The sequence below is a fragment of the Marmota flaviventris genome, chromosome 2 (assembly GCF_047511675.1).
Source record: "Marmota flaviventris isolate mMarFla1 chromosome 2, mMarFla1.hap1, whole genome shotgun sequence".
Lineage (NCBI taxonomy): Eukaryota > Metazoa > Chordata > Mammalia > Rodentia > Sciuridae > Marmota > Marmota flaviventris.
The window spans coordinates 188062387-188076741 of NC_092499.1; the positions used below are offsets into that span (position 1 = coordinate 188062387).

The 14355-nt window shown below is 38.7% G+C and overlaps 1 protein-coding gene across 2 annotated transcripts in view; it reads left to right on the plus strand.

The window, feature by feature from the left end:
- The first annotated feature begins 890 nt into the window (after nucleotides 1-890).
- Ift52 (intraflagellar transport 52) overlaps nucleotides 891-14355 on the plus strand; it is a 38785-nt gene continuing 25320 nt past the window's right edge. Inside the window, exons 1-5 of one of the 2 annotated variants that reach the window (XM_027945326.3) lie at nucleotides 891-1040; nucleotides 3054-3178; nucleotides 5069-5156; nucleotides 11533-11662; nucleotides 11956-12031. In XM_027945326.3, coding sequence (XP_027801127.1) covers nucleotides 1020-1040; nucleotides 3054-3178; nucleotides 5069-5156; nucleotides 11533-11662; nucleotides 11956-12031 — 440 coding nt within the window. In that variant the 5' untranslated portion in view covers nucleotides 891-1019. Of the gene's footprint in view, nucleotides 1041-3053; nucleotides 3179-5068; nucleotides 5157-10107; nucleotides 10185-11532; nucleotides 11663-11955; nucleotides 12032-14355 lie in introns of those variants that run through there. The other variant, XM_027945327.3, reaches the window with a different exon arrangement.

Consider the following 14355-nt stretch of genomic DNA (forward strand, 5'->3'; position numbering starts at 1 on the left):
CTGTAGACAACAGCACAGCTCTATTAGGGCAGACACAGAGAGCTCCTCAGGGGAGAAGGGTGGATGGTTTGTGGTTGTGGCGTTTCCATTCCCATTTTCATGGCGATATCAGGGCAACCTATACGTGGTGATGGCTCTTTTGCACAAGCAATTCCTTCTGTCCACAACTCTTTTCCCCATTGACTTAATGATTGCCCCTCTTCTTTCAGATCTCTGCTGAGGAAGGGCTCCTTTCTAACCAGCTCGGGCCCCTCACAACTCCCTAAGACAGTTTATATTTTTACATTTTGCTAGGACCTGGCCAAGGTCTAAACCCCCGCCTGCGGACGCCTAGAGGGCAGCATGTCACCGCTATATCCCCGACGCTCAGGCCGGGCTGGTACTGTGGTGCTCAATGATGTGCAGTTAATAAAGGGGAACATCTGGGGGTACTACTCTCACCGTTACTCTTGCCCACCCTCTTCGAGGAACTCGTCTCTGTCCTCTCAATCTCCTCGCATCAGGCATTACACCGCCAGGGAGGTGCTTCCAGCAGCCGGCGATCAGAACTCCTGACACACACCCCCACCTTCCGGCCCAGACGTTCTGCGCCTGCGCCCTGGGGACCCAGGCTGGGGGGCGCTCCGACACGCCTTCCTCCGCCGCCGGAAGCCTCCACTATTTTGCTCCCTTGGAGTGGGGCGAGCTCTAGGTCCTTGGGACGTGCCATTCTTATTAGTTTTTAATAGCAGTTGTTATTAAGGAACAGAATGAAATGGACTTCTTTTTGCCGAAAAGTTAATCCTCGTTGGGTTTGTATTTACCCCTCCTCCCATAGTAATGGTATAATCCCACATTAGTCCCGCCCGCGCCTGAGGCCCGCGGCAAACGCGCAGCTGCCGTTCTGTCGTCATCACGTCGCTGCGCTCCACGCGGAGTTCCACGTCCGGGACACGCCTTCTCGCGCGCGGGAGCGCCTTCGCAGTTGCTAGGCGGCCTTGGATGCCTGTCCGCGGGATGTTGGGCGACGTCAGGTGAAGATGGTGGTCACTGGGCCTCAGGTAGGAAGGACTCCGACTGGAAGGGGTCGGCCCGGGCGATGGGGCGGCTTAGGGGCTAACGGCGGCCTAGCCAGACTGCCCACGAGGCTCCTGGGCCAGCCTTCAGGAAAATCGGAGGTTGGCCGGGGTAAAGGAACCGAGCGCGCGTAAATAGGCCGGGTCCTGGATCTCGGACTGGGCTCGAATCTCCATCGCCTCGGACTGCGCGGGTTTTTAATCGTCCTGTTGAGTGTGAAAGCGTTGGATGAGCAGACGTATGGTGTAGGTCTCTTTTCATTGCTGCCACCCTTGGTCTCTTCATCACTCTTCTGGGAAAGTCCTGATTGGACTAGTAAGATTATTGAAAAGAAGGCTAGAGAATAGTTGGGGAGATATTGTTTTAATGTTATTATTGTTGTGTTAAAGTCCTTTCCCATCCTCAAGGAAGCTCATTTCTGAGTCTTTTTAATAGGTCAGCCCCTCAGGTCTGCTGCCCTCTCCAGGGATGCAACCACAATAAGCCGTTAACTGAAATTGTAGCTTTCATTGCACTTTCCCTTTAAAAACCATAAAATGACAAAAGAAGTTTAATGCCTTTTCCTAGGTTTTTGTTCTTTGCCAGAAAATAACCAGTGGCAAAAGCAGAAATATGTGTCATTAGTACAAAAAAGGTAACTTGAACACAAGCACTGCAGTATCAAGACAATCAGTCTGATACCTGAAGCAGCTTCTAATTGACCCAACAGCTGGGTAGTGTGTAAAGCATGGGTACACTGGACTAAGGGATGATTCACATCCAGGGTAGAACAGAGAGAGAGAGTGTGATATTTCATCATGCCACTCTCAGTGGCTCACAATTTAAAACTTACAAATTGGAATTTTTCATTTCATGTTTTCAGATCACAGTTGACCTCTGGTAGCCAAAACCTGAGAAAGAAAAACCATGAAGGATAAGGGAATGCTGTATTTTATCAGCAAAGTTGACAAAAACTGGAAATAGAAAGGATTTGTCTGAAAACAAAAATCTATTAGTGTTAATGGAAGTACAAATGATTACAGTTTTTTGGAGGGCAATTTGTATGTTGACTTAGCCATTCAAAAAACAGGAATTTATTCTACAAATGTACAGAGTTATAAAAACATCTTGTTCAAAAATTATGTTTTTAGGGCTGGGGGTTTAGGTCAATGGTAGAGTACTTGCCTAGCAGGCACAAGGCCCTGTGTGATTCCAAACATTAAAAAATAAACAAAGGGTATCTTTAGTATTTTACTAGCAAAATTTTTGGAAAAAATGACAGATACCAATCAGCATATAATTCATAAAAAAATTGTGGTACATCCACAAAATGGAATTTGTATAGCTATTTAGCAGAATGTGATACGTCTATATGTATTGACATGGAAGGATGTCAAATATACAAAGTTAATTGGAAAAATTGTGTTGGACAATAGTGTGTATGATCAGATCCTATTTAGTAAAATAAAATTGTTAAAAAAATATATGTATATATGGAGAGAGAGAGAGGGAGAGATATTTAGAAGGGTATATTCCACCCTAGTAGCAGTTAGCAGTGACAAAACAATTTGGAAATGTGGTCTCAGGCCCACAAGAGCAGGGTCATGGTGGGCAAAGTGATGGAAGTAGGCTTGTTGGAGGGCCAGGGTAAGAACATGGAAGCAAAAGCCAGGAATAAGCTGGGTTTGGTTTGGCCTTTGGTTTCTGTAGCTGTAATTCTATATTTCACTCTCAACTTTTGAGATTGTAAGAGTGTCCTAGATAGGTTGAAGTTGTAAACCTTTCTTTGATAAATTAGAAATGGAAGGCTAGGGATGTAGCTTACTGTTGGAGCACTTGTCTAGCATGTGTGAGGCCCTGGGTTCAATCCCCAACACTGCCAAAAAAAAAACCCAAAAAGCAAAAGAGAGAGAGAGAGGAGAAAGGGTGAGAGAGAGCTGGAAGGCAACTATTTATTTCTTTTGGGGTCTTTCTTTGTAATATTGTTTATTGTTTTTCTGATATCTTTTTCCCATAAGGTAACCATGGATAAGGAGGTTCGGAGCACCATTCTTTTCAATGCATACAAAAAGGAGGTGTTTACCACCAACAATGGCTATAAATCCATGCAGAAAAGACTTCGGTGTAATTGGAAGATTCAGAAGTGAGTTGAATCTTGTGTGCATTATTTTTGCTTCTAAGTAATGTTTGTCTACTGGTGAAACTGAAAAGTCTTGATTTTCTTATGAAAGATAGATTGGTTAGGTGTAAAGAACTCAATTTAAAGATTGTTCAAAAGATTGGGCATAGTGGGGCATGCCTATAATCCCAGTGGTTAAGGAGGCTGAGGCACGAGGATCACAAGTTTGATCCTCTAACCAACTTAGGAGACCCTGCCTTAAAAAAAATAAATAAAAAATAAAAAGAACTGGGCATGTAGCTCAGTGGTAAAGTACCTCTGGGTTCAATCCCTAGTATCCCTCCCCTCAAAATATATATGTATATTTTGAGTATATATTCAAAAGTAAATGAATTATTATTAAAACATCTTTCAAAAAATTGCCAATTACCATATTAAGTTGTCCTAAAAATCAAAAACAAAAAGTTTTCTTATTATATACATATAATAAGATGTTGAAGGTTAGGGATGTGGCTCAGTGGTGGTAGAATGCTTGCCTGGCATGTGTGAGGTCCTGGGTTTGATCCCTGGCACTGGGGGGAAAAAAAAGTTTAGTTTAGGATGTAGCTCAGTGATAAAGGGCTTATGAGTGAGGCCTGGGTTCAATCCCCAGCACTGCCAAAAAAAAAAAAAAAAAGAGAGAGAGAGAGAGAGATGTTGAAGCCTTTCTCCATATTTTAACTTGAATTGATACTTCAGTTTAGGGAAAGGAAAAATGGGAATTAAATGAGAACATCTCTGTCTTTATGTGTGTGTATTTGTGTATGTATTTTTTAATTCTAATTTGTTATATATGACAGCAGAATGCATTATAATTCATATTACACATATAGAACTCAATTTTTCATATATCTGGTTGTACACAGAGTCATGCCATTCATGTTTTCATACATCTACTTAGGGAAATGATGTCCTTCTCATTCTACCATCTTTCCTACCCCCATTCCCCCTCCCTTCACCTCCCTTCTCTTTGCCCTATCTAGAGTTTGTTCATCTATTCCTCCCGTGCTTCCCCACAATCCCATTATTAATCAGCCTCCTTATATCAGAGAAAACATTTGGCATTTGGTTTTTTGGGATTGGCTTACTTCACTTAGCATAATATTCTCCAGCTCTATCCATTTACCTGCAAATGCCGTGATGTTATTCTCTTTTAATGCTGAATAATATTTCATTGTGTATATATACCACATTTTCTTTATCCATTCATTTATTGAAGGGCATCTAGGTTGGTTGCACAGTTTAGCCGTTGTGAATTGTTCTGCTATAAATATGTGTATGTATTCTTCATGAGTATGAATGTATTAAACGGTCATATAAACTAATAGATGGAAGAGATAAGAGATGACTGAATTAGTAGTTGGAAAACTTTTTTTTATGTGTGTGTGTATGTATGTGTGTGTACATGTGTATGTATGTGTGTGTACATGTGTACGTATGTGTGTGTACATGTGTACGTGTGTGTGCAGTCCTGTGAATTAGCTGCATCCTCACCTCTTAAATTTTTTATTGTGAGACATGACCTTGTTAAATTGCCAAGGCTGGCCTGGGACTTATAAACTTGCAATCCTTCTGCCTTAGCCTTGGTATTTGCTGGGATTACAGTGCTACCACCCCTGGCTGGAGGACTTCTTCATGTCTTAGCATTGTTTAATTTGAATACATTTGCTTATTGGAAGTATTTTAGAGGCTGTATGACTCTGGCAGGCTGAGGAGGGGATTCTCACTTTGGGAGGGAGGCTGCTTGATGTACCTCTAAGCTCCTGCATCTCTTGACCTCTGTGGCCTTGGTTCCATACAGCCAAGATGCTAAAGTAGTTCATAAGTTGGTTTAAATTATGGACCTAACATTTACTTTTAATATCATGTTTCCAGTTTAAAAGATGAAATCACATCTGAGAAGCTAATTGGAGTGAAACTATGGATTACAGCTGGGCCAAGGGAAAAATTTACTGCAGCTGAGGTAAGAAGTATCCATAAAGAAGAAATGTCGTGGTGTTAGGAAGAATGGGCTCTGAAACCCTGGACTTACATCCTGCTTCTCCACTTACTGTGTTGCCTGAAGGTGGTCACTTCATCTTTGACTTCATCATGAAATTGTGGTGATAACTGAGATAATCCATGTAAAGTGCCAAACACATAGAGAGGGCTAATCAAATATTAGTCATACTTCTTTGCCATATTTTTGTTTGAAAATAGTAAAACTTCATTTAAAATTAAACTTTCTCAATTCTGTTGTATGGACTAGATAAAAAATGATAAATATAAAACCCATGCTAAAAATTGTGTTGATGAGGATATGAAAAAATTGGAACCCTTTTATACTGTTGGTAGCAATATAAAATGGTGAAACTATTAATGAAAAACAGTATGGCAGTTCCAAAATGAGATTTTTGAATGTTCAAAATTGAGAAAATTGAGTTCCACAATCTCATTTCTGGATATGCATCCAAAAAAAATTGAAAGCAAAAGCTCAAAGAGTAATTTGTACACTCATGTTCATAGCAGCACTTTTCACCATAGCTAAAAGATGGAAATAGCCCAAGTGTCTGTTTATAGATGAATAGATAAGCAAAATGTGGTATATACCTGCTGGAAATATTATTCAACCTTAGAAAGGAGTTGGAGCATAGCTTTGTGGTATTATGTATGAGCAAGGGCCTGGCTTTTATCCCTAGTACCAAAAAAAGGGGTGGGGAGAAATTCTGACAAATGCTACAACATGATGAACTTTAAGGCCATTATGGCAAGTGAACTAAGGTAGTCATAAAACGACAAATACTGGCCAGGTGCTGTGGCACTTGCCTATAACCCCTAAGAATAAGGAGGCTGAGGCAGGAGGATCACAAGTTTGAGGCCAGCCTCAACAATTTGGTAAGGCCCTCACAACTTACTGAGATCCTATCTCAAAATAAAAAATTAAAAAAAGAACTGGGGATGTAAAGCACCCTTGGCCAGTGCAAAAAAAAAAAGGGGGCTGGGGTTGTACCTCAGCGGTAGAGCACTCGTCTAGCATGCATGAGGCACTGGGTTCGATCCTCAGCACCACCTAAGTGTAAAATAAAGATATTGTGTCCACCTAAAATTAAAAACTAAATATTAAAAAAAACCAAATATATCATGTGATTTCACTTACATGAGTAGTTGAATTCACAGAGCCAGAAATTAGTGGTGGTTGCAGGCCTGGAAGAAATGAAGAATTGTTGATAGGTATAGAGTTTTAGTTTTTTTTTGGTGGTGCTGGGGATTGAACCCAGTGCCTTGTGTATTCAAGGCAAACACTCTACCAACTGAGCTATATTCCTAGCTCTAAAGTTTTAGTTTTGAGAGATGAAAAGAGTCTGGAGATTGGTAACATGACAATGGTAGTGTGTTTAACATTTAAAAATGGTTAATTGTATTTTACCACAATTAATAAAAATTTAAAAACCCAGAACACATCAAGTACCTTTCTAACAGAGACTTGTAGGAAGTGCCCTGATGCTTGTGGAGGGTGTGGGGAGTAGGGAAGTTGAGGCAAGGCCGGGCTTCTCCTGTGGAGGCTGGCTGGGGTCTCCTGTTGTTACTCTAGGTGGGGCCAGTGGGAGGAGATTTGCAAGGGTACATTTCTAGAATACCTATTTTCTCAAGTTTTTATAAGAATACTGTTTTTATAGAGGGCTTTCAATTTTTCTCCATTTAGAATGACGTTGTACAACCAGAAGAATGAGAAATTATACTCCATTTATGTAGATGTGTCAAAGTGCATTCTACTGTAATGTACAACTAATTAGAACAACAAAAATAGTCAAGGCAAGGAAAAGAAAAAAATAAATAAATAAAATAGGTTAATGTCTTAAAAAAAAATGTTTCTAAGAACCAAGTCTGCCTCTCAAGGATTCATGTCTTTTAGAAGCATGGAGACATAACTGATCAGGTTAATTGAGAGAAGGAATAGGAATTATTGTTGAGATTGGAGGCAACCAGCTGCCTCTACCCACTGAGACCTTGAGGGAAATATATCACAGAGGGCAAAAGCCTGCAAAGAAGAAATACTTTATAACTTGTTGGGCCACCTCCCTTCTGTAGCTAAGGAAACCAGAGGTCCTTGCCTCAAAGGAGGCAGTCTCAGGAAAGCACGCTGTCCAGAGGGAGGATCAGAGCCTGGTGAGTGGGCCTTTTTCCAAGTGGGGACAGACACCAAGCCATGCCTTACTTCAGGCTTCCAAAAGACATGAATCCTCGAGAGGCAGATTTAGTTCTTTGGAACTTTTTTTTTAGATGTTAACTTAATTTTATTTATTTGTTTTTTCTTTGCCTTGCCTTGACTTTTTTGTTGTTGTTCTGATTAGTCATACAGTACAGTAGAATGCATTTTTCACCCATTTACATAAATGGAGTATAATTTCTTATTCTTCTGGTTGTACAATATCATTCTAATTGGAGAAAAATTGAAAGCATTTCCTTTAAAAACTGGAACAAGTCAGGCATGCCCTCTTTCACCACTTATATTCAATGTCATCCTTGAAACTCTAGCCAGAATAATTAGACAGGAGAAAGAAATTGAAGGGATACGAATAGGAAAAGAAGAACTCAAACTATCACTATTTGCTGATGACATGATTCTACATTTAGAAGATCCAAAAAATCCCATTAGAAAACTTCTAGAACTAATAAATGAATACAGCAAAGTAATAGGATATAAAATCAATACCCATAAATCAAATGCATTCCTATGTATCAGGATGAATCTACTGAAAGAGAAATTAGGAAAACTACCCCATTCACAATAGCCTCAAAAAAAAAAAAAAGAAAGAAAAAAACTTGGGAATCAATCTAACAAAAGAGGTGAAAGACCTCTACGATGAAAATTACAGAATAGTAAAGAAAGAAATTAAAGAAGACCTTAGAAGATGGAAAGACCTTCCATACTCCTGGATAGGCAGAATTAATATTGTCAAAATGGCCATACTACCAAAAGCTCTATACAGTTTTAATGCAATTCCTATTAAAATCCCACTGGCATTCTTCATAGAAATAGATAAAGCAATCATGAAATCCATTTGGAAAAATAAGAGACCCAGAATAGCTAAAGCAATCATTAACAAGAAGAGTAAAGCAGGAGGCATCACTATACCAGACCTTAAACTATACTACAGAGCTATAGTAACAAACATGGCATGATATTGGTACCAAAACAGAAATGTAGACCAATGGTACAGAATAGAAGACACAGAGACAAATCCACAAAAATACAGTTCTTTGGAACTTTAGCCTAATAAAATGTCCTCTTGCCAGACCATTGCTGGCACCATACCTTTTGTTTGGAGCTAGAGTGAGGAGAGATGGAAAGGAAGAGAAGAGCCTTTGACTTCTTTCTGAGAACCAACATCCCCTGTTTTTATTCTTCTAGAGGGCTGATCCCTGTGGTGGCAGGGATCTTCCTCAAGAGAAAGGATCAATTCTTTCCTGATCATTGCTGGCCTCCTAGAAAACTAATAATGGGTAATTGGGTGACACTTCCTTGATACTGTCCTTCAGAAGCTTTTGTATCAGGACAGACATCTATGTCTGGTCAGGCTGAAGAGTCTTCCCCATTTCTCACCTCAACTACCCTAACTCACTTGGTGATAGTATTTGGCCACCACCAGGTGACCACATGACAGCTGAGTATTTTCCAACGTGTCAGAACAGCATCCATAGGGCTGGGGATATAGCTCAGTTGGTAGAGTGCCTGCCTCACACGCACAGGGTTATTTTGTTCAATCCCCACACCACAAAAAAAAAAAAAAAAAAAAAAAACCAGGATTCACCATTGTATCCTGATTATAAATACTATCCTAAATTGTAATGCATAGATAATATAACCCACTACTATTTAAAACAAGTCAACACAGTAGCCTAACTATAATAAAAAGAAATTAAAGGAAGATGATTTATGAAAGAATATATGTACTTTGTATTGTAAATGTTTCAGCATGTATACACTAAAAGAATGCATATTTCAGTTTGTGAGTATTTGGGCATGTGTCCACTAGAACACTTCTTTATATTTGACATTTTGAATAATGGCTAAACATATACATAGAATCACCATGAACAGGACAGGTACAAAACTGAGCTGATGCAGGTGTGTTGTATTGGTAATTCAGATCATGAGCCACATTGCCACTTGTGATGTAATTTGCCAAAATATTGTCTAATTCTTGGTAAATTGCTGAGAAAAATAAAGTAAACTTCTTCCCTTAATTTACATGGTAGTTGTATACCTGAGAATTTGGTTTGTAAAAATATTTTTTGTATATAAATTGGAGTTAGATTCTAGGATCAGTTTATGTTTTGTTGTTGTTTTATTTCCTTAAACCCATGTGACATTCAAATGTTGTGGGTTAGTTCTTCACTATGGGGAGGACTGGTCTGAGCACTGCAGGGCCTTGGCATACCTGCCCACCACCCACTAAAATTTTCTTAAGTATTAATGTTAGGACAATTCAAAGTACCTGCTAAATGGTTTTAATGCCTCTGCTGAGAGCCATAGGCCTGGATCATACGATGTCAGTTATATAAAATATCCCACATTTGCTTCCACATTGCATCGTGGAACTCATTATTTACATACCAAGTCTTTCATTTATCTTTCTCAAAATGCCAGTCAGTGAGTAGGACACAAAAGATACCAATACCAATTGTTTTCCCACTGCATTTAGATACCATAGACAAATTCTAGAACCACACAGTAATAGGTTCCAAGTCCCAGTATGGTTCCCCAAGCAAAAACTATGTTCTGAGCATATAGAAAACAAAACATGTATATAGATATACGCATATTAGAGTGCATATTTATATATATATTTTTTCTTTTGTGATATTGGGAATTGAACCCAGGGTGCTCTACCACTGTGTTACATTTGTACCCCTTTTTGTTTTTGAGACAGGATCTTGTTAAGTTGATGAGCATGGCCTTGAGCTTCCATTCCTCCTGCCTCAGCCTCTGAAATAGCTGGGATAACAGGTGAGCACCACAGTGTCCAGGTTCTTTCCTGGTGGACTATTTAGTGAAGAAAACTAAAAGCTATTGGTCTGTGCCAGGTATGGTGGTACACGCCCGTAATCCCAGAACTCAGGAGGCTGAAACAGTAGGATTGCAAGTTTGAGGCCCTCAGTAACTTAATAAGACCCTTTCTCAAAAGAAAAAAATAAAGCTGGGCACATTGGGGAGCCCAGCTTTATTTTTGTAACCCCAGCAACTTGGGAGGCCCAGACAGGAGGATTGCAAGTTTGAGGCCAGCCTCAGCAACTTAGCAAGATTCTGTCTCAAACTATTGGATTAGATAGTTTCCTCAGGATGGATCAGCAAGATCGACTTCAGATTTTCTTGCCTCTTCAAGCTTTTTGAGAGTGAGAGAGCTTTCCAGGAGATAAGCCAACAACTTGAATTTTTCACTGTGGTTTGGTCAGTTGATGACCTTGAACAAAATTCCTCCCTGATGAGGTGTGAAATGGCTTCAGCCTGATATTCTTGGCAGGCAGTGAAGGGAAGGTATGATCTAGATTTATGGTTCTCAGCTGGGATAGTTTTCCTTCTTTTTTTTTTTTTTTTTTTTTTTAAAGAGAGAGTGAGAGACAGAGAGAGAGAGAGAGAGAGAATTTTTTAACATTTATTTTTTAGTTTTTTGGCGGGCACAACATCTTTGTTTGTATGTGGTGCTGAGGATGGAACCCAGGTCGCACGCATGCCAGGCGAGCGCGCTACCGCTTGAGCCACATCCCCAGCCCCCCCTTCTTTCCTTCTAATGGGACATTTGGCAGTGTCTAGGGACATTTTTAGTTTTTGGGAGAGTAGGTGTAACTTTTATCTAGTAGTTTGAGACTAGGGATGCACTAAATGGAGATCTGTGAATTTCTTTTAATTAATAGTTTTACACTTTTGCTTTGTTGTCCTAATGGTCAATTTTGAAAATGACAATTCAATTTGAGTATTTTGAAGCATTATGTTCAAAGATAAGCCTGGAAATCTTTTATAAGGAGTATATTATCCCTATATTATTATCCTGTGTGCATTTATATTTACATGTTTCTTTTTAAATTTGTTTTTAGTATTTATTTTTTGTTGTAGTTGAACACAATACCTTTATTTTATTTATTTATTTTATGTGGTGCTGAGGAGCGAACCCAGGGCCTTGCACGTGCTAGGCAATTGTTCTACCGCTGAGCCACAACCCCAGCCCCTATATTTACATGTTTTATAAAAGGTTTGAAGTGTTTATTTTTTAGTAAAGTTTTACTTGTAGTAAAAATGTTTTGGTCAGAAGTCTTTTGAGTATGTGTACTCAAAGATTGATTTTTTTTTTTTTGTGTAGTTTGAGGTCCTGAAGAAGTACCTTGACAATGGTGGAGATATCCTTGTGATGCTAGGAGAAGGTGGAGAAACCAGATTTGACACCAACATTAATTTTCTACTAGAAGAATATGGAATCATGGTTAATAATGGTGATTATTATTAATTTAATCCTTAATAGAGGCAGTGATTTTCTATTTATTGTTTGTAGTGGGGTCCTCTAGGCCCACTGGTCCAATGGAAAAAGGTCTGGGCTGAAGTCATATGTTCAGCATTCTGGGCTCCCCAGCAGTCAGCTTTCTAGGCCTACCTAGGCTTCTTCCATTGATAAAATTCAAGGGATTGCAACAGAGTTCTAGGTTCTTTCAGGTCAAAATTTGTATGAGTCTATAACATCAAACTTATTTCTAATCTTAAATGCATGTTTTTCTCTCTTTCCTACAAGATGCTGTGGTTAGAAATGTATATTACAAGTATTTCCATCCTAAGGAAGCTCTAGTTTCCAATGGAGTATTGAACAGGTAAGCATGTTGAGAAGCCAAGATAGATGACTCTTATCTCTTCTCACCTATTTTCATTGCCCCATCTCTCTTTCTTGGCTTTTTGTTTTATTCTAATTTATTTTATTTTATTACTACTACTTATTCATTGAATTATATTCCTCCATCTTTTGCAACCTTAGTTCATGTTCTCTTTTTGTGAGTTAGGATACTTTCAGTTACAATTAACAGAAAACCCTGTCCAAATGGGATTAAACAAAAAGATTGTTAACTCATGTAGTTGAAAAAGCCCAGAAATAAGGCAGGTTTGGTTAAGGATTGACTGAAAGATTCATGTCAACAGGGCTCTAATTTCATTTCTCTTCAGTTCTTTTGGCTTTACAGTTCATTATGCTCAAAGATAAGCCTGGAAATCTTTTATAGGGAGTATATTATCCCTATATTATTATCCTGTGTGCATTTATATTTACATGTTTTTTTAAAAAAAAATGTTTTTAGTATTTATTTTTTGTTGTAGTTGAACACAATACCTTTATTTTATTTATTTATTTTTATGTGGTGCTGAAGATCAAACCCAGGGCCTTGCCTATCCCTAACCCTAACCATAACCCTAACCTAGAAGTTCTATATGTGTGGGCTGATTTTTTTTTTTTTAAACAGGTTCTGCATGCTGTCTAGGGCAAGAAAGCATTATTTGGTCTGAGCATTATCACCAAGAATAGTCATGAGATTGAATCTGTTTGATCTGGCCTGAGTCAGTTTTTTTCTCAGCTGTCTAAAACAGAAAGCAGGAAATGAATGCAGTGTCCCTGTGAGCTTTTGTTCACATTCAAAATTATTCATTCCACACCTGAACATGTCATGTGCCAGGTACTCACTCTACTGACCCTGAGGATAGTCTAGAATGTGGGTCTAGGGAGATGCACTCTTTCCTCAGGACTCAAGAAAAAGAACTGATCCTAATATTTTAATCTTAACTTTTGCAAGCTTCCTGAAAAAGGTGTGGTTGTGTAGGTATACTTTAATTTTTAAAAAATTGTGTCCCGGAGAAGTTTCAAGATGGTGGAATAGAGAAGGTTGCTTTCTTGGCTGCTTTGTGGCGTGAAGCCAAGAAAGCAGAGAAGCAGTGGACTAAGACTTGGCAAATGAGTGGAACACAGGGGGATCCCTGGGGTGCAGTCTTCCAGGGTAGACTGGCAATTGCTAGGCCCTGGAGTTGCTTTGATTTTAAAAATCCAAAGCAATTGGCATTCCGCGAAGATTCTGGAGCATTCGTAAGCCTAAACTCTGCCTCCAGATTACCTCTTTGACTTCAACAGTCTACCTGGAGGGTGAAGCATCATGCTCCAGATTACCCAACCTAATGCTGCTGAAAAAGAAGCTGAGAATCTTTTGAACTCCAAGAAAACAATTCTTTCACTTTCTGTCAGGATTTTTTTTTTTTCTGTTTTTTTCCTCTCTGTTTAATTGTTACCTTAATGGTTCATGAACATTTATACATATTCATGTTTTTTTCTCATTTCTAGCATTTTTTGTAATTTTTTTTTTTTTGTTATAGTTGGGCACAATACCTTTATTTTATTTATTTATTTGTATGTGGGGCTGAAGATTGAATCCAGTGCTTCGCATGTGCTATGTGAGCACTCTACTGCTAAGCCATAATCCCAGCCCCCTAGCATTTTTGAAGCATATTTTTCATGTTTTTTTTTTTTTTTTAGGATAGGATTAGTATATTTCAGTTTTGTTTTGTACTCTTTTATTTTTAATTTTTAAAATATTTATATATTTTTTTTCTCTCATCTGTTTCACTCAATTCTTTCTTCTGCTAACAGTCAATCCCTACTATTGTCTTTTCCTTCTTCCTTTAGTTTTTTCTTCTATCTTCTTTCTTCCTCCCTCATATTCATCACATTCTATATTCTATATCACTTATTTTTTCTCCCTGTCTACTATTTGAAACTGTAAAAACTCTTTTACAAACTTACTGTCTTTATTTTAGGCAATAACTACCATATAATTTCTATTTAATGTGACAATTAACATTGTAGACGTCATAGCAGGAATTGTTTGGTTTAATGCTGTATATTGTTTGCATTTGTTGTTGTTTTGTCTCCCCCTTACTGCTGAGGTACTAGAAACCTTCAGGGACACTAAATCCACAGGGTAGAGACTTACTGCCTCAGATCCCCACCGTTAGATGGTTTGATACACAAACAATATGAAAAAGCAAGGAAAAAATTGCCCAAACAAACCAAGGTATTCCAGTAATAGAATCCATCGACACTACAATGGAAGAAATGTCAGAGAAGGAGTTTAGAATATACATAGTTAAACTTCTCTGCAAG